The sequence below is a fragment of the Gopherus evgoodei genome, chromosome 3 (assembly GCF_007399415.2).
Source record: "Gopherus evgoodei ecotype Sinaloan lineage chromosome 3, rGopEvg1_v1.p, whole genome shotgun sequence".
NCBI lineage: Eukaryota > Metazoa > Chordata > Testudines > Testudinidae > Gopherus > Gopherus evgoodei.
The window spans coordinates 172,033,013-172,053,272 of NC_044324.1; the positions used below are offsets into that span (position 1 = coordinate 172,033,013).

At 43.4% G+C, this 20,260-nt stretch overlaps 1 protein-coding gene across 1 annotated transcript in view; it reads right to left on the reverse strand.

Moving 5' to 3' along the window:
* Nucleotides 1-19,218, reverse strand: part of CNIH3 (cornichon family AMPA receptor auxiliary protein 3) — an 85,207-nt gene extending 65,989 nt beyond the window's left edge. The window contains 1 exon segment of the mRNA XM_030554287.1: nucleotides 19,011-19,218. Coding sequence (XP_030410147.1) covers nucleotides 19,011-19,091 — 81 coding nt within the window. The 5' untranslated portion in view covers nucleotides 19,092-19,218.
* Between the last annotated feature and the right edge of the window lie 1,042 nt (nucleotides 19,219-20,260).

The following is a 20,260-nucleotide window of genomic DNA, read 5'->3' on the forward strand; positions in this document are numbered from 1 at the left end:
ATATAAAATGTAATAAATGCAACCCCCATAGCTAACACATGTTGTTAGTTGTCTGCTTTAGGCAATGCCTTTCAGGTTAAGATTGAAAATAGCAAATTTCTCACCCTTGGGTGGTTTTAAACTGTTTTTGTCAGATTTCCCATCAATAACCATATGGCACTTTCTTGCTCCATCTGATTTGAACTTGCTAATGCATCTGCCACCACTTAAAAACATCTTTCTGAACTGAAGGCCAAATTCAGCCCTGGTGTAAGCAGGCACAATTTCCGTTGGCTCCAATCTGAGTTGCACCAATTTAAACCCAGCCACTTGGTCTTAATCTTTTTCTTGAAGTTAAATTCTAGGTTTGTTATTTGGTTGTGCTAAGGAAAGAAGAGTATCAGGTTTAGTCCAACTACCAAACATGATTTTCGCCTCTTAGGCACTAACTACTGTAGTATTTTAGCTAACTCAACAGGCATGAAAATCTCATTTTACTTTCTCAGTGATTTAAGCTAACCTACTATGTCTTTTACATGGCATTACAGTATGACAAATTAAAGACATACTCACAATACAGGCTCAGTCTTGACTCTGTAAATATGATTTTAACAGCTTGTCTACTCAGGAAAATTTGGTGGCATAATTATACACCATCCTTTATTCTGGAAAAAGAGTGTCCACACAAAAACTTATACCAGTATGACTACAGTAGTATTGTTATGGTGGCAAATTTCCCCATATAGACATGACTGTAGGGACATACAAGTGTGGCAAGCAGCCTCAGCTACAGCCAAGTCAGATTTCCAAGCAAGTGGACAAGTACAGTGCAAACTTCTAAGGATCATTATGTGGCAGTCACTTAAAAGAATTCATCTGTTACTCTGAGAATGAAGAACTCTGTCATGAAAACCCAAGTTTTGGAAGTGTATAAGGATGTTTATTTTAAGGATAGCAATTTTTATCTTGAAGGACCCTGTCTCCATGTAAGTTATTAAATATTATTATTGTAACACTGCAGGCAATGCCTGGGAAAAGCAAACACATTTTGGAAGTTAAAGGAATCCATATTCACTTGTTATTGGTTTTGTTTCCAGCATCATAAGATGGTTGAGAACATGTTCACAGATGGCTGACTTGACAGGCAACAATTGACAGATTTTTGCACCAGTTTTTAAAACCATCTTATCCAATGGCAACTGAAAGAAGAGGTTTCACTGGCAGATATGGGACTGACATATACATTCCACCTCCTCAGCCCCAGCCACTGAAATATGTTCCTTGTTTAACAGATTGTAGGGATATTAAAAAAAAGGTTTATATTAAACATGGTTTATATGAGAAATGATTTATTGATTTATTGTTAATTGATACTTTATAACTTAAGGTTTATGTTAGAAGTAAATTTGTAATGATTTATTGTTAGAAATAGCTGTGTCTGTGTGAAGCCTGCTCAAAAGAGATACTTTGTATAAAAGTCAATGGACTCTAAGTGCCTGTTCTCTAAGTGAAACTTTGTAGTCGCTACTTTAATTTGTAATAGCCGATGTAAACTGCTAAACTGGTCAATTGACTCAGCAGGCGAGCTGTCAATTGACTCCTAAGCTGCTAAATTGGTTAATTGACTCAGCACGCAAGCCGTCAATTGACCCTATGCCTCAGGCAAAACTGTATAATTACTACAAATAGAGACCCCCACCTCTGTAAATTCATTTTTATCTAAAGACAGGGAGTGTCACACCCCAAAAGATAAAGAGTGTATGTGAATGAGTGCCTAGTTTAAATGATGAATGAATGGTTAGGGAGTTACCAGCCTGAAAAAATTCAGTGTCGGCTGAAGAAGGTGTCAAGTGGCATCAACCAGATGACCCCCCGAGGGCGAACTGGAATCCACCCCAAGCACCTAACAAACATCTGACAGAATGGAGCCAGCCACCTGCTGATTGATCTAGCAACAGCAGAATGAAACAACTCCCATGAACTAACATAGGGAAAAATCCCTAAAAAACTGGACTCTGAAGACTGAGGACTTTTAGTCTATGGTTCTGCTGCCAGCCTCCAGGAGCACCAGGTGCACCTGACTGGGACTTGGCTCCACTCTTGTGTACAGGGTACCTGGCCAGTATTCTGTCACAAGCAACTTTAGGCTGGTAACTATAATATCTATACAGATATTATGATTGAATGATTGTGTGAATGGATATATATATATAAGTAATCATAGGAATAAGTAGCCAAACAACATTGTTTGCTGTTATCTTTTATTTTATTATGGTACTGACAATAAATGTGACAAATGTCTTGTCCCCTTTAATAAGATTCTGCTGGTTTTTACTGGTCTAATATAATTGGTGTAACAAGATGGCTGCCAAAACTGGAGGATTTCAACCTTCTTTTCTAGAGAGGGGGAGAAAGAGGATCCAACTATTTACCAAATCCACAAACAAAGGTTCAGAAATTCTCTGTGCCTCCATCAGAGCTTTAAATTCACTCAGGGACTTCCACACAGCACCAAGTGAATTCAGCTGGGGAAACCAGCTGTGCACTGGTGTTCATTATGGAGATGAAAACAAGCAAGCTATGTGGAAGAGACATTGCAAATGTAGTTGTATGGAGCCTGTTCCTAAACAGGCTGATGATTTTACTTATTATATCTGCAGTCAGAATACATTTCAAAACAAATTTCAAGTTGAGGAAGAATTTCTGAAGCCCAGACTGTCAGGCTTTTCTTTACTGGAGGGACTTCATCATACTGTTGTCACAATTCTTCCATTATTAATTATTATTATGATTTAGAACCCTCCTATTACTACATACAGTACAGGGAAGCCAATAGTTTGTTGTAGGAAGTTCCATTACACAATGGTGAAATACCTCCCTGCTGTAACTTAACTTTTTTTAAAGGGTTCACAGGCAGGTATTAACTATACCCAGAAAACCCAATGCAATACTTTATTGACTGGCCAGGTGACAACACAACATTGACATCACACATCAGGCAGGGGCGACTCCAGGCACCAGCATGCCAAGCGCGTGCCTGGGGTGGCAAGCCACGGGGGGCGCTCTGCTGGTCGCCACGAGGGTGGCAGGTAGGTTGCCTTTGGCGGCATGCCTGTGGAGGGTCCGGTGGTCCCATAGCTTCGGCAGACCTCCCGCAGACATGCCATCGAATCCGCGGGACCAGGGACCTGCTGCAGGCAAGCCACCGAAGGCAGTCTGCCTGATGTGCTTGGGATGGCAAAATATATAGAGCCGCCCCTGACATTAGGAAAGTCATGACTTATTGTTTATGAACTAGTTTACTCTGACGTTTGAATGCCACAAAATACCGTGGGATGAATTCCCAGGGACTGTCTCACACTAGGTGAGCAGGGAACTCGTTCTTGTGTTATTCAACAATGAGTCCTCCAACCAGTTTCTCTTCTCTCTTCCTGCCTGGAAAGCCCATAATAAAGATGGGTCTGAACCAAATACCCATACCCAAACACACTTGAATTATGGGAAGTTCAAATCCACATCCAAACTTTGCAGCTTGCCCTAATTTCTATAATGTACCATCCCAGAAAACCCAGATCCCAACAACCCCAAATTCTGGGAAAATTTGGATTTGAATTTTGCAGCACAAGCATCTAATAGAAACCACTGGCATCAGAGAACACTAACCACTGTCATGTGGCAGCAGCATTAACCTTTCTGACAGTCACCCATACAGTGGGTCCATTAGCTTGAGCCAGGAGTGGGAGCTGTTCCCACCCTAGCGAAGCAGTAGCGAGAGCTGCAGGGAATTGCTGTTTATCCAAGACAAAAAGACAGGCAGAGGAGGAAGGGCTCCCCTCTGCTTTAGCATAAGAGGGGGAGCTGCATTGCCTCCTGTTACTCCTTGTTTTACACCCCAGGCCCAAATCAGGAAGCTGCAGCCAGGAAATAAACAACTGAAATTTATTACCTACACATCTGTGCATCACAGGTTTATTACTAGAGGACGGCATACTGTGTTGCTTATGTAGGCTGAGCTGTGTGTTATCAGGGCTGGCCAGAGCTGGGGACAAAGGGAAAAGGGCCTGGCTAGGAAGGCAGGCCATAGTGGGGCAAGGGCCCAGCTGGGCTAACAGCTCAGCCTGCATAAGCAATGAGGTGTGCAATCCTCTAGCAAGCTGATGGCTGTGATATGTGTAAGCAGCAGTGGAGGGCTTCCTCTGCCTGCAGCACCAAAGTCCAAATGGGCACTCTGTGGGCCTGATTTCAGTGGAAATCAGGCTTTTCCAATTTTCTGGTTTTCTCAGCCAACAAGATCCATCTCTAACAAGAAAGAAATTTTCCAAAAAGTGTACGTATTACAAGAGTTCACACCATCAGCCATGTGGTTAATTCTGAGCAGGGACCATGTAACTGGTCCATCTACGGTCATGAAAGGAAATGTTCTTCTGCCCTTGTTTTCTCTCCCCATTCAAAATCATTTGCAGATTATTCGTGCAATATGCTCCTGTGTAATACTTCCACTTTCCTTGTTTCTTTTTTTTCTATCACTCACAGAGTATATCAGTTATTCCCCATGGAACATCAAGAGGAAAAACAAATGCATAAAATCCACACGGTCTTTTCTTCTTAGAGTTACATTCTTAGAAGGAAATGGAGTATTTTCTATATAAGGGTTCAAAAGCTTAGGGACATAATAACCCAAAGCTAAGAGTAAATGGGAAGTTTCTCCAGAATCACGTCAAGCAAAGGGTAATAAACAGATGGAATAAGTTACTGGTCTAGATGCAACCAGAGAAAATATTTGCAGGTGAAGATGGGAGGGAGGAGAGAGACCAGGAGAAGGAATTCTGTTCAGAGTAAGAAAAACAAAAATCATAGGAAAGAGGCAGGACAACTGGTCGGTGCTGACCCTTAGCAAGTTTCCAGTCTCGCCCTCACAGCCCATTTTATCCTATCCATTTTCTTTTTAAAAAGCTTCCTATATTCTGTTACTGATTATACTGTTGTCATAACATTTCTTCCCAGATCTGGACCTTAGCGTCCAAAATGTGGGTGTTAGCATGAAAACCTCCAAGCTTAGTTACCAGCCTGGACCTGGTAATTGCTGCCACCAGCCAGGAATTATACAGTGCCTAGCTCACTGTGGTCTTCCCAAAACCTTCCCTGGGGGACCCCAAGACTCAGATTCCTTGAGTCTCACAACCAAGGGGAATAAACCATTTCCCTTCCCCCTCCTCCCCTCCAGGTGTTCCCTCCCTGGGTTCCTGGAGGGATATACAGAAGCAAGCTCCGTGAATCTAAACAAAGGGATTCTACCCTCCCTGTTTCAAGTCCTTGAAACACAAGTACCAAGAGAGCTAATCTCTCTTCCCCCTCACCCAGAGGGTATGCAAAGTCAGGCTTAGTAAATCTAACACAAAGAGATTTTCCCCCTGACTTCTTCCTCCCACCAATTCCCTGGTGAGCTGCAGACTCAATTCCCTGGAGTCCCCACTAAAGAAAAACTCCAACAGGTCTTAAAAAGAAAGCTTTATATCAAAAGAAAGAAAGGACATGAAATGGTCTCTGTATAAGGTGACAATATACAGGGATCAATTGCTTAAAAGAAAAATGAATAAACAGCCTTATCCAAAAAGAATACACTCCAGCAACTACACACATGTAAATACAAAAAAACAATATAAACCTATTGTCTTACTATCTTTGTACTTACAACTTGGAAACAGAAGATTAGAAAGCCTGTAGATTCCTGTGGTCACTCTCAGAGCCGAGAAAAGAACAGACCAAGAACAAAGGACTCACACCCAAAACTTCCCTCCACCCAGATTTGAAAAACTCTTGTTTCCTGACTGGTCCTCTGGTCAGGTGTTTGGTTCCCTGTGTTAACCCTTTACAGGTTAGCCTTTACAGGTTAACCCTTAGCTATCTGTTTATGACAACTGTCTTGGCATTTATATGTTCTATTTAGTGAACATTTTAAATGTGACTTTGTCTCCCCTAGCTTCATCTCTTCTCTTCCTTCACTTTTTTAGTTCTCTTATTATCTTCTCTGTCTTTCCAGGCTATTATCTCAATATTATTTCTATATTGTGAACATTGTTCCTTCTCCTCCCACACACCCCTTCCTCTCATTTTCTTGTGCTGAGTTCTCTTCCTCCATTCCCCAATGCTTCCATCTCTCTCCCAGGGCTGTCCTTACAGGTGGGCGATGTGGTAGACCACCCAGGGCACAGTGGTCAGGGAGGAGCTGTGATCAAGAGGCAAGGAACAGCGTGGGCCTGGGGTGTAAGGCTGTGGAAGGGAGCTCAGGGCAATTGGGGGGGGGAGGAATGGGGGAGAGGCAGGGGAACCAGGGGATGGATGGGGAGGCAGTGGAGGCCAGAGGTGCGAAAATACAAGTTCACCCAGGGTGCCATTTTCCCTGAGGCTGACCCTGCTCTTTCCCTCTTTTCTTCTGTCTTGTGCTCCCATTCCCACTTTCTCACACATGTACTACTGCCTTCCCCCAAATTCCAGCAAAATACACAAACACCTGAAGGTCCCCCAGAACCCACTCACACTTGTGGGCTGCCTCCCCCACACATCCATTCACACATGCATGCAGGCTCCCCCATCCTAACTACACAGGACTCATTACACAGGCTATCCCAAGAGACTCCATATACACATACATTCAGCTTCACCTTACAGACTCATGCAGTCTCCTCTTCTCCAACTTTCTCCTCTTCCATTCCTATACTCAACACCAAGCACTGTTATGCTTATTATCCCCTCCTTCTTTCCCTGTCACCCACACGTGCACATACATGGTCTCTCTTCTCTTTGTGACTGAGTGCTGGGAACCAATAGCTGAATCAGTACTCTAGTCACTGAAACACCAATTAATTCCCCTGCAGGGTGGACATGATGGGGCCTAATAAGTGGATTAGAATGGGCTGGGAGAGGAGTAATGAGCGAATTGGCCCATTAACATAGTAAGCGTAAGAAGCACAGGAGGGAAGTGCAGGAGAGAGAGAGAGGGGCAGGCTAGCAGAGCCAGAACTGAGAAGGAATGCTGAGTAGAGAGATCTTTTCCCTTTCCTCTCCTTGGCAGAGAACTGAGGAGAAACTGAAAGTGTAAATACTTATGGAGTATGGCTCAGTAAGGTGGTGGGAAAAGCAAATGAAAATACACTGCACTTGGGTGCTTGACAAATGAACATCTTCAAGTCTGTATAGACAGAGCAAAAGAAAGATGTCACCTTGTCACACTCCTCACCTCCTCCTTCTCCCCTCCATGCTCTCTCTGTCCCCAGATTCCTTCCTGCTCAACCTCCTTTGTAGTCCTGCTTTGTAGTCCTCCCACGGTGGAGGAAAGGGGCCTGTTGTGGGGCCCCAGAAGGAAGTGCTGGGACATCTGTGCTTCTTCCTCCCCCTGCAGATTCTGCCATCTGCAGCACAGCAGGAGCCAAATGACTCCAGCGGGAGCTAGGGTAGGGGAGAAAGGATTTACTCCAGGGATATTAAGTGGAGATGAGCAGCAGCAAAGGGGCCTTTCAGGGAAAGGTTCCAAGATCTATCCATTTTTTCCTCTCCATCCACAGAGCATGCAGAGTTGGGTGTGGACATCACCAAGGAAAGGAAAACACGTTTGTTCCAGTAGTGGTTGCACCTGTGGTTATGGGAGGAGAGCCATCAAAGAAAAGTGGAGACATATATAAGAAGAAAGGGATTAGGTGGTAAAGTAGGAAGATGAGGTTAAAATCAGGGCCGGCACTACCATTTAGGTGACCTAGGCAATGGCCTAGGGTGCCAGAATTTTGGGGGGGCGCTATTTTGCCGGGGGGGCGGCACGCAGGTCAGGTGGACCTACCACAGTCATCCCGGCGGATGGTCCGCTGCTGGAAAGGCTTCGGCGGAGCTGCCACAGTCATGCCTGCGGCAGGTCCACTGGAGTCTTTAGACCAGCGGACTGCCCGCCAGCATCACTGCGGCAGCTCCACCGGTGCCTTTCCAGCAGTGGACCGTCCGTCAGCATGACTGCGGTAGGTCCACTGGACCCGCGGGGGGCAGCGAAATGGCCGCCCACCTAGGGCGTCAGAAACCTTGGCGCCGCTCCTCGTTAAGAAAACCACAGAAGCGACAAGTATGCTGGTCTTAAAAGCATCTTCCTGTTCTATCCCTCCAGTTGCTTATGTTCTCATGAAACACATTCGTGTAACGAAAGGGATGTGGTCTGGTTAAGGAATGTGGTTAGCCTTGAGCTTGTATCCAAACAGAAATGGCACTTCTGAGGATCTGTTGTAATTGCTGAGTTAGTAATAGTAACAACAGGTCAAGGTTGAAATGCATGTAGCCAAATGATCTTGATAGAACTTTCACCATTTCTGTCTAGCTCTACCCACCCTGTGAATGTATAAAAGAGCTTTAGTCTTCTGGGCTGTCAATATGTGAGCAATTAGTTCTCTTTAAAATGTTATTAAGGGGAGGAAAAAATCATGCATAGTGATGTTCGCTATGAACCCAGCACTCTTAACTTGAAAACATAATAACAAGACAGAACATTGACTTTAAACATTCAAACACTTAAAAGAGTGACACACAGCATGAAGATGGTTGGCATTTAGATTTATAGGAAATTGAACTTTACTGCACCTAAACAGCTGGCCCATATAACAACACTTGACATTTATATAGTATCTATCATCAAAGAATCACAAAGGACTGTACAAGGAGTGTTGCCAATTGTTTCCATTTCTTCCTGGGTTGTCAGAATATTTGAGATTTTTCTTAAAGTTCCAGTTCCTGGATTCAAGTGACTAGGTGATATTCTCAGTTTGCTTTAAAAAAAAAAAAAAGTTTCTGGCCCTTCTAGTTGCATAATAAAGCTTGAAAATGTGACCAGAGAGCAACCTAAAATTTCAAAAACCAGAAGGCAAATAACTCTAACTTTATTTTTTTTAATTTTTTTTTAAAATCCAGTTATGATTTTGGTGGCCTGAGTCATTATGTTTGAATGCGTGGAATTGGGAATGCTGCAAATTATTCAGAAAGCATCACATCCCCGTGTGATGTAGGTAAGTATGATATTCATTATACAAAAAGGGAAAATTAAGGCACACAGAGATTAAATGATTCATCCAGGTAACAAAGTAGAATCAGTGGGGGAGTTTGGAACAGAACCCAGGAATCCTGGCTCCCAGTCTAACCATTAGACAATACTGCCTCCAACTGTCCACTATTTTCCTATTCAGTTAAAATCATTAAATTTTCAACAATCATGTTTTTAACAGGGGGTGCCATGCAACTCTTTTCAGTGGGATGACTATTGTATTCTGTATTTGCTGCAGCTAGTAATTAACCCTTAACGAATGTTCAATTGCCATATCAAAAGAAGCTAATACAAAATTACCAGGGATTAAAGCAAAAGAAGGAGATGCTGATCTCCTGGGCTGTATGCTGCTCTACCAGAACAAAGGAGCCTGCTTGTTGCCCATTGTTTGTGTGTGTGTATAAAAAATCCAAATGTGAAACATCAAAGCATAATGTAGAGGAGAGTTTATAAAGTTCTTCACTTCTCATAGTATAAAATCATTCTAACTGCACTATATGAAGCAGAACTGTACTTTAGGGATATAACTGATAAAGGTTCTATTAAAGGGCACTGCAAATCATCAAATATTAGAGTGTAACTAGCCTGTCTGGGTAACAATATTGTAAAAGTGCTGAATTAGCAATTGCCTTTGTGGTAAAATAAATACATAAGACAGGACACAAGGAAGCCAGAGAGAAAGCTCAGACATTTTCAGTATCACTATGACTATGTGTGTCACGTAATTGCTGAAAATAGCAACTGACAGGGCTGGAGGAGGTTATTGTTTGGTGGCTCCATTCCTTCCTGTGTTGTTTCTCATACAAAGTCCCTAAGGTTAGATTCTGTTACCCTTCCTGTGCAATACGTAGGCCACCAGAAAAGACTGAAAGATATTTGGGGCTACCATGCTGTCAGTCATTTTTTAGATTTCAAACGTTTGCCCATTCCTCATTGGGATGAAATTTTTCACAAGAAGTGAGACAGGAAGATACTCTATAGCCTGATGGAACTCATCTGGATCGTGGCAGACCCAAGCTCAAGTCCTTGCCCTGCCTGATTCAAAAGAGGGACTTGAAGCTGACTCTCCCATGTCCCAGGTGTGGGCCATAACGACTGGGCTCTAGAATCAATCTCTTTGGCCCACTGAATATTTCATTATTAATACAAAGTGGAATAGCTCCTACAGGAGAGTTTTGAGAAAGAGAGCCCAAGAATAAGCTGGTGGTTAGGGAAATCACTTGGGATGTGAGAGACTCAGTTTCAGGTCACTGCTCCAAATCAGGTGAATCACAGGTGGCTGCCTTCCTTTCTCTCTCCCCTTTTAGTCAAAAAAATTCCAGACCAGCTCTAAACTGGATGATGTACAACCTATAGCCCCTTTCCTGCAAACCTGGACAGCACAGCTTCCTTGCTTTCCTAGTAACTGGCCAAGATAGAGACTTCAATGAGAAAGACCTGGCTCAAGGACAGTCTGGAAAAGATGGAGACTCTGCTGGTTGTCAATGGCAATATTGCTCATAAGTGAGCTGTGCTGTCAAGGAAGCTAGGGAAGGAAGAGAAGTCAAGGAGTTGACAATCCTTGTGGATACCCCATTATCTAGAGGTCTAGGTTCAAGATTCTCCACTGACTCTCACTCTCCTTCAGGGGTAAGTATTCTTTACCCATTGAACAGGAACAACAATGGCAGTGCAGACTTCCCAATTTACTGGAAAGATATTTGATAAAAAGATTTTTTGTATTTAGAAGAAAAATCAACTGTAAAACACGGGATCCATTTTATAATTGAATTAATACATTATAGGAGTGAATTAACATAGATCTTGTATGGCTGAAGATACAAATTTATACAAGTGCCTATAACTTCACTCCTCCCAACCCATCTGAGAGGTATGTTAATGGCCCAATAAAACGTGGCAGTGGTGTTGCCCTGCTTATTAGGAAACGCTGTAATAATAGGCAGATTGCTTGTGCTTTTAAAAAAAATATTAAACCAACTAAGAGGAAAAATGTCAGCAATAAGCAGATTTTCCTTCTAAAGCCAACATAAGTTCAGAAACAGTGTTGGCCACTGTTCAAATTACATTATAACAGTTCTGTGACGCCAATAAAAATTCACACAAGGCTCCACAGAATAATTCATGGCTCATTGATGATGAAGTGGCTGTGACTTGGAAAGCATCTGGGGCTACTTGTAAGCTCAAGATGGTTACCCACTTACAATTTAGAATCTCTCCCCAGAATAGTCTCGATGTGCACAGTTCAAACATACACACTGGCTTTTTTTTCTGGACCCATTAAATGATTTTACTACAGTAACTCCTCACTTAAAGTCATCCCACTTAACGTTGTTTCGTTGTTACGTTGCTGATCAATTAGGGAACATGCTCGTTTAAAGTTGTGCAACGCTCCACTCTTACGTTGTTTGGCTGCCTGCTTTCTCTACAGCTGGCAGCCTCCCTACGCCCCTCCTCCCCCACAGTGCTTCCAGCCTGCCGGCAGACCCTGCGGATCAGTGCCTTCCCCCTCCTCTCCCCGCCTCCTTCCCACGGCAATCAGCTGGCTTGCGGCATTTTGGAGGCAGGAGGGAGGGGGGAGGAGCAAGGACTCAGCGCGCAGGCTCCCCCTCCGTCCCTCCCTCCCTCCCAAATGCCGGAAGCCAGCTGATTGCCCTGGGAAGGAGGCGGGGGGGAGGGAGGAGGAGCCTGCACCAAGTCCTCACTCCTCCCTTCTCCCTCCTGCCTCCTAAATGCCGCAAGCCAGCTGATCTCCCTGGCAAGAGGGAGGGGGGAGGAGCAAGGATTTGGCGCGCAGGCTCCTCCTCCCTCCCCTGCCTCCCGAACGCGGCAATCAGCTGGCTTGCAGCATTTAGAAAGGAGGGGAGGGAGGAGGAGGAGCCAGGACACAGCGTGCGAAGTAAAGGGGAAGGAGGTGGGGGGGAGAAGAGGCGGGTCAAGGGTGGGGACTTGGGGGAAGGCGTGGAGTGGGTGGGCTGAGGGTTGAGTAGGGGAAGCTGCCCTGGAACCTAACCCCCCCTATTTACATTAATTCTTATGAGGAAATTGGATTCGCTTAACATCGTTTCACTTAAAATTGCATTTTTCAGGAACATAACTATAACGTTAAACGAGGAGTTACTGTATTTTTAATTTTGCGACAACTCATAAATCCTTCAAAGATTTATTTATTTAAATGAGACAAAGTAAATAAACTGAAATCTATTTCTTTTTTCAAGACATAAAATTCATTTGTCTACCATATTGATGCTCTTGGGGCTGCTAAAGACAGCTTTAATATGACAAACTTTTCCAAAGGTAGTTATTAGCTGACTTAAAATGCATTATGGTCAGCCCAGCCTGGTGGTGTTCTGAGTCTACAGAACCGTGAGAGAAGGTTTCAATCTCAGTCTCATTCCTTAAACTGGAGAATTTAGGAAATCTGCAGGTATCAATGGGCTCAGCCAAAGGGCTCAGCTCAGCTCAGCTGAGGGGGAAGGGAAGAAAAATCTTCAACAAACAGGTACAAAACAGGCAATGGCAGTGTAACTTTTCTGTCCATGTGCCTCAACCTTGACCCACCCTTGCCTTAACTCCAAAGAATCGTAAAGTGTACTCAGATAAATTACTGGTAATCAATCATTCAGGGATGGTATTAACCATGTATAATTGGAGGTAAATTCAAGGCTAACCTCAACCCCTGAAGGAAATTACTTTCAGTCCAATGCATACTCTAATGCATTGCAAATAATTTGAACCAAGATGACTGACAATGACAACCTCTACATAGGAGAGGCCCAGGCTCAAGCTAGTTCACAAATCACTTTAACAGTTTCCAGGTAAAACACCTACCCTCCAAGCCATGGCTAAAGAAATAGGTGAGGCATTATATGTGAAAAATACTGACTTACTCATATATGTCTGGTTACTAAAGTACACTGATTATCTGCAATGAACTATTGACTTCCCTATCAGCACAGAACTTTAAGACATTCCCTTATGCTCTTTTCATCCATCTCCAAAATTAAGCTTATGCAGGTTGACAAAAATTAAAGCCAGCACTTTTAAAGGAGCTTCTGGGAGTTAGCTGTCTAACAGCCATTGAATTCAAGGAGTTGAATACCTAACTCTCTCAGATGCCTTTGAAAATCCCAGCATAAACTACTAAAAATTGAATTCTAATAAAATTAAATCTATACCAGCAAGATAATACAGAGTGATTAATAACAAAATTATATGTATACACACTGCACCTTTCACTCGAAGATCTCAAAGCATTTTGAAGATATAAACTGACCAAGGTCCCATGCAACATCCCTGAGAATTTAATACTATTTATCCACATTTAACAGATAGGAAATTGAGGCATAGAAAGGTAAAATGACTTGCCCAGTAATCACACACTGAGTCAGCTGCAAAGCTGGGCACAGAACACAGGATTCCTGAGTCATACCTCCTTGCTGTTATCATTCTCTATCTTCACTTAAAACTGAAATGCCAACTTTAATCCATATCACTGTGCCAAGATATGCAGGATTAATAACTGCCCCCATAATGTCTAGGCACAACAGGCGGGGGCAAAATACATCATAAATAATCAGTGCTGGGACTAAGGTTGCTGCCACACCCTCTGTCTTGAAGGGGGTTCCATCATATCCAGGGTTTACAGTTTGGTTAAATGGCTCTCAGCACCCCCACTATACAAGTTGTTCCTGCCCCACTGTCACAAATATAACTGAAAATGTATATTTGTGGTTTCAAGTCAGGCTCAGAACTATATGAATATAATTTTTTAAGGATTAATGTTTTTTCCCTCTTCCTCCGCTCTCCTAAAAAATATGACATTAAATATAAGGGAAAGGAATGTGGATTGCCATGCTCTGGGGTCTTATTCTCCTGCCCCAGGATACAAGTAACTCCCATTGATTTCAAAGATTGTTACTTTTGCCATGTCAGAGAACTGGGCTAATGGAGTCCAAGGCTTGTTTGGACCTAAGGTTGTAGCAAAATACCCCGTATGCTTAGGTGATGTTATGTTATTCTTTATGCAAGCACTGAATGAACCCTACTAGCTCTATACATATATATTCAATATTGTGAAATGAGTTTTGTCTATTAAAATTGTATTCTTAATATATTCATACATAGCACTGAGCACTAAATAGTGTTATGCATTCACAGGACACACTCCATTAACACCAAAGAAACGTGGTGGTGTGATCTCAAAACTGTATGCAGTTAATTAATGTTAACAGTACAGTACTTTGCATTTATGAATTATTACTAAGTTGTACTATAAAAAAAAGAGATTTTGGAAAAAGCCATGCTGTCCATTGATAACGTAGCTTTTAATGTGACAAACTTGAAAGCATAAGCATCTTTCATCTTAAAACGTTTGAAAGAGGATGGCCTCACTTATGGATGTTCAAATATATTAATCTGAAGCGAGTGTCAAGGTTGTAGGACTTTGTATAAGGGAGTCACATTTCAAGTGGCTGGGAATAAACATCAATTTAAGACATCTTGGGTCACATTCAATCCAAGTGCAACTTCACTGAAATCAATGGAGTTATACCAGGGATGAATGTGGCACCTTAACTCCTGCTAAGAACTCAAAAAGACTTAACATAGCTTAGATAAATGGAATCCTAGTTGAGGACAAAGAGTAATCCTGATTTGGATACTTGGAAAGTTGTTTAAAGGGAGCAGCAATGAGAGCTGAGATTTAGGAGGGGATAGAGTTAGCTTTGATCTTTAGCAAAGAGGATGATATTGTTCTATTAGGTTAATAACTAAATCAGAAAAATCTACCGAACTATATAGCAACTGGACTAAAATTCTGTTATCAGTTACACCATGCCGCTCTACTGAAGTCAGCTGAGTTGTAAGAATGCAGCTGAGAGCAGAATTTGGCCAAATATCTACATACGGAGGCTATTTCAGCTAGTAATTCAAAATAGAGGGATATATTCTAGCTTGCTACATTTTTGCAATGTTTTACAATCCCACAGAGTATACCTTGATGGGCAAAGGTGAGTTTTTCAGTTGAGTTATCTCGATCAAATTAGGGTAACATGACTGAAAAGCCACATTAACACGCAGGCTAACACATCTGAAGCTAGGCTCCCACCAGACAACACAGCCAACTAGCCTGGCTTCATACATGATAGCCTGCATCTTAATAGGATTTTTCAATCATGTTAACACAATTGAGCTAACTGGACGTACCGATACAGAGTCAGTGTAGACATACCAGCTTGTCATATTATAACATTTAGAATTATTTTTGTAATATTTATTACATCAGACCTTTATTATCTATGGGCCAAATTGCCCTACCCTTCCTTACACTGAGTAGTGCCTTACTTCATGTGAAGTCCCACTGAATTCAAAGTAACAATTCAAGGAGTAAGGTACAACAAAACATAAGCAAGTGTCTCACAATCTGGCCCTATAAGAGATCTTGAACAAGCTCTTGGAAATACTTTAGGACCTGAGTAGGTTAACCTTATGAAAAAGACAGAGAGAATTTGAAAAGGACTAAGCCTCTATAAAACTTACTCTAAACATCAACAGAATTTCACAGAAAATGCTAACCTTTCTATAGACTATTTTTAACCATCATATAGTAGGAATATAATTTTCTATTAAATTCCATAAAATGGTTAAAAGAAACTTATAGAGAAGTCATCTTCTCTTCCACGTTCTCTAGTACTTTTCCACAAGAGCAGGACAGAATGTCCATAATATAGAATGACTTTAGCACTATGCTATTCCAAATAAAAATAATTCTGAGAGGTGTGATGATTGCCATGCCACAGAGACCTGGATTTAAGTCTTGATATTAAGGAGTGAATTAACAGTGTGAATTTTCAGTACTTTTCCACCACTAATTTAGTATCGGTGAAATTTCAGCAGTGATAACAACAGTATCACAAGTTTAAACTGTGCACAGGATTTTTTTGAATCAATGGGTCATCTAACTAGAGAGTTCTTTCCATGCAAGCAGACATTGGGAGTATTGCAGGGATGGTGCACTCAGCCCTTAAGTAGGAAAAATAGTATTGACCCTTCCAGATAATTAACAGAGTTTCATCTAGATTTTGATTTACACAAACTTCAAATAATTTACTTTAAATATTATATACCATTATTAGATCTTCCTCACTAGGATGCTACAAGCATTAAAGTTTCTAAAGAACTTTTAGCATCTCAGATAAAAAGCTCTATGGAAGTAAAAAATAAATAAAAATAAAACAATAGCCTTTGTCAGTCTTTGTTTTTATTTTGGTTTCACAGTTCCTAGGCACTACAGTAATACTAATAATCATTATACAAACCATTAGTACTTTTAAGCATGAGGTACGGATGAAAATGAGAACTTTAATTTTATTCTGAACCACTATGGATTCATTCTAAAAACTTGCTGAAGTCTCAAATTTCAGATCTGACTCTGAACACCACAAAGTCTGAATATGGGATTTTGTTCTGGTTCTTTAAAATAATTCCAAAGTTAAGATTCATGTTCAGTTTGAATCTCCCAACCACTTTCAAAAGTTATTGAGTATTTGGGTGTTGGATCAATCTTCAGTTTAGTCATAGTAGCCAAACTGTTTAAGGAGATTTACAATCAAGCCATCTTAATCATTAAAAAGATCCTCTGTTGTGAGTTTGAGAATCCATTTGGAATACATCAACTCTCCCTTATAAATATATAAGATTCTGGGGAAAGGATGGGAAGGTTTCTGCACTGAAATATTTCGAATAAAAGACTAGAGCAAATATACTACATCAGATATCCTTGTCTTCCAGTTAAATCTCATAAGAAATGGGAGTATTACTGTTCTCACTGTGGGAATAATAAAAGTTCTGTCAGGTTTTTTATTTACATACAGAAGGCACATTTAAAAGTTGGTGTGGGATTTAATCTTTATTCTACTACTTTCATAAACCACTTATTTAAGTAGTATTATTTGTTATCATTCTACAAGAAGAGACGAGGCCTCTTTCTGTTTTATTACACTGGAGAAAATTGAGTAGTTCCACTGATTTACACCAGTTCAACAGAAAAATATGGCTCAGTGGCTGCAGGTGCTCTATGTCTTCATGGAGGTGGTACCTATCACAAAACTTTTACAGTTGCATTAACACTTAGAAACCTGGTTACTGCACCTGTATTAGCTTAGAATGATTAGGATACAAAAATTGTTTCACTATATAGACGTGTTTATCTTTTCATTTAATATTCCTGAAATGCTTAAGCAGACCTAAATTAGCAGCTCTGTCCTTCCCATGTTTCATTAATAATAAATCCTAAATCTCTCTATCCTGCTCCATTAGACATCTGTTCCATAAGCTCTATATGGTGCTGTCTCCCTTTTCCAGGTTATCTTGCTCTATTCTATCTGGTCCCAACGTAGGTATTTTTATGACATTAAGGAAATTATTAATACAGCACATCTTCATCCCAAAGGCTTCTAAAACATGTAACAATTTTAAATTGATTGGCAAATTATATATACAGATAACTATAACCCATCACTGAAACACACCCTACCTTCCACACACAAATCCCCCAAGCTGTTTAACACCACACAGTTACACAGTTATGACAGGAAATGAAGAACCCCATATCCATAACTGTGGGAAAATTAAAGAGGGTGGGAAAGGGGGGCAATCTCAGGTTAAATAAATTCAACATTTTAACACAAATGTCCTCATCTATGTAATTAGTGACACATTAGATTATTAAACCTGAAAAAAGTGAAATACTGTAATTTACTCTTCAGTATTTACACTCCACCATTCCTCCTTTCCTGGACAATGAAAATGACTAGCACTTTACTTCCCAGTTCTCATGTATTAGCATGATCAATGGGCCCAAACTGAACATGGATGCACCGAGCGCCCTTGATTTTCATAAAAATCAGTGGGTGTGGAGTGTGCTCAGCACTTTACAGGATCAGGCCCAGCATTCAGGGAACATGCGTTTCAAAGGTCTCCTCACTGTGATTTTAAAAAAAAATCCTGAGGATCTTTTCACTGGCCTTTGGCTTCCAAAAAGCTTGTTTTATATAAACCCAACTCTAGGGGCAACTTTACCCTGAGGTTGCCTCTTCAGCCGAGCTGGCTTTGGATATGAAACAAAGGTTCGTACACCTGCTCCAGCAAGAAGTACCGGGGGTCTTTAACAAGTGGTCGGGTCCTCGGCTTTACTCTTCAGACAAAGGGTTGGCTCTGTCACCGCTCATCTCCTGCTTTTGCAGCATCGGACCCGGACTGTGCGCTGTAAATTACCCTTATGTTCAACCAAAGGGTCCTGCTTACCCCTGTACACCGGGCAGGTCTTTCCTCTCGGCAGTGCAGCGCTGAATGTGGACAAGCCCCGGGACTTAACTTTCCTACTCTGCAAAGCACGCATCACTATCACCCACCCTGCTACTTTTTCCTGCATCCCTAATTCCCATAGCTTCGGACGGCTCAGTCCCGCCACGTGCGCTGAGCCCGGGGCCTCAGCACTTCCACCAGTGCACAGGCCAACAAAGGCCACATCTCGGAGGCCCGAAGGAAAACGGAGGGTGCTGCAAAATCCCATTTCCTTCAGCCCAAGGGTCCCACTTATCCCTCTGCAGTTGTCACACGCTTCCTTTCTCGTCCCCCCTCCCGCACCGCGCTCATCGGTTGTTTCTTTCCCTCTGTCTGGAATCGTTTCTAAACGCACCCACCGCCGAGGCTGGCATTTCCCAGCGCCTCGTTGTTATCGCTCCTCGACTCATCGGAGCACCGGGGGGTGACTGGGGCTGTGGATCTGAGCTGTCTTCTGCGCTCCCAACAGCTGAGCCGGCCCGGGACCCCAGGGGCGTCTGATCTCCCTGCCCTGGAGCCAGGGGGAGACGTGGAGAGGAGGGGGCTGCCCCTGTCCCGGGCTTTGGGGAGCTGGGGGCGGGGCGCTGTTGGAGGGAGGGAGGGCGTGTCGGATACTCACATGCCAGATGGCGAAGAAGATGAGGGCAGCGCACAGCACCAGGGACAGCATGTAGCAAAAGGCAGCGAAAGTGAAGGCCATGGTGAGGGGAGAAACCCCTCCCCCGCCACCCCGCAATCAGGACCCCAGCGTCGCAGAGTGGAGACAACCCCAGAAATTCAAGGAGCAGGTGACTCTTCCCTGCCTCCGAGAGGAGACCCCCGCTCACTGCCGGGGCGCCCCCAAGCCCAGAAGATCCGAGATCCCCAACATGGAGATGGGGAAGGTCCTCACCGCCAAGGAAACGAGAGAGGGGAGAGCCTTCGCCCTGCTAAACGCAGGCAGAGCCCGGCTTGGGAGAGCGGGGATCGGACCTCGGGAAAGCAGACGGGGAGCCAGGAGGCGGCGAGGAGCGGAGTTTCCCCGCCCCCCGCGCCTTCCCAACGCGAGGGGGCGCTCAGCGACCCCACGGAACCAAGAGGACGGGCGGGGACCCCCAGAGCGGCCAGGGGAGCCCCCAAGGCAGAGGGCGAACCCGGAGCTGACGGAGACCCCAGCGCACAGAAGAAGCCGCCGATGCGGGTGGGCGCGCTGGGGTGGGTCCCTCTGGTCCCCCAGGATCCGGACTGCGAGCGATGCCCTCTCCTCCTGCTCCGCAGGTTTTCTCTGTTCCTCTCAGTCCGCTCCGGCTCTGCTTCCCCGACGCTCAATCGCGCCCCCACTGGCCTCTCCCGTTATAATCCCAGACTGGGGGCGCAGGGGGACCCCCGCTCTGAGTCCCGCCGCTCACTCCGCCGCGGCAGCTTTGAATGAAATCCTGCAGCTGCTGCTGGGCGAGGAGGCGGAGATGCGAGAGTCCTGCGATCTCCTCCCCTTCTTTCCTCCCCTCCCCGTGCAGCCTTCTCCTCACACCCCGCAGCAGAACGGGCTGAGCAGGGACCTGGGCTCTTGGCATGGCCACCAGCAGGGCTTTAGGATTTATGGTGCCCTAGGCTGATCTGCTCTTAGCAATCCAAACATAAGCTTACAGTATTGGAAAACTTGTCACAGTCACATTATTAAAACCAGTTAAACTTAATTAAGCACACTGTAATGCTGATGGACTAGCACTAAAGAAGCAGCACTATAGAAAAAATTCTGATATGACAGAGCCCTCGTCCAGACTAACCCGCGGCATCGGCGGGTTAAAATCGATTGCTCGGGGATCGATATATCGCGTCTAGTCTGGACGCGGTGTATCGATCCCCGAGCGCGCTTACATCGATTCCGGA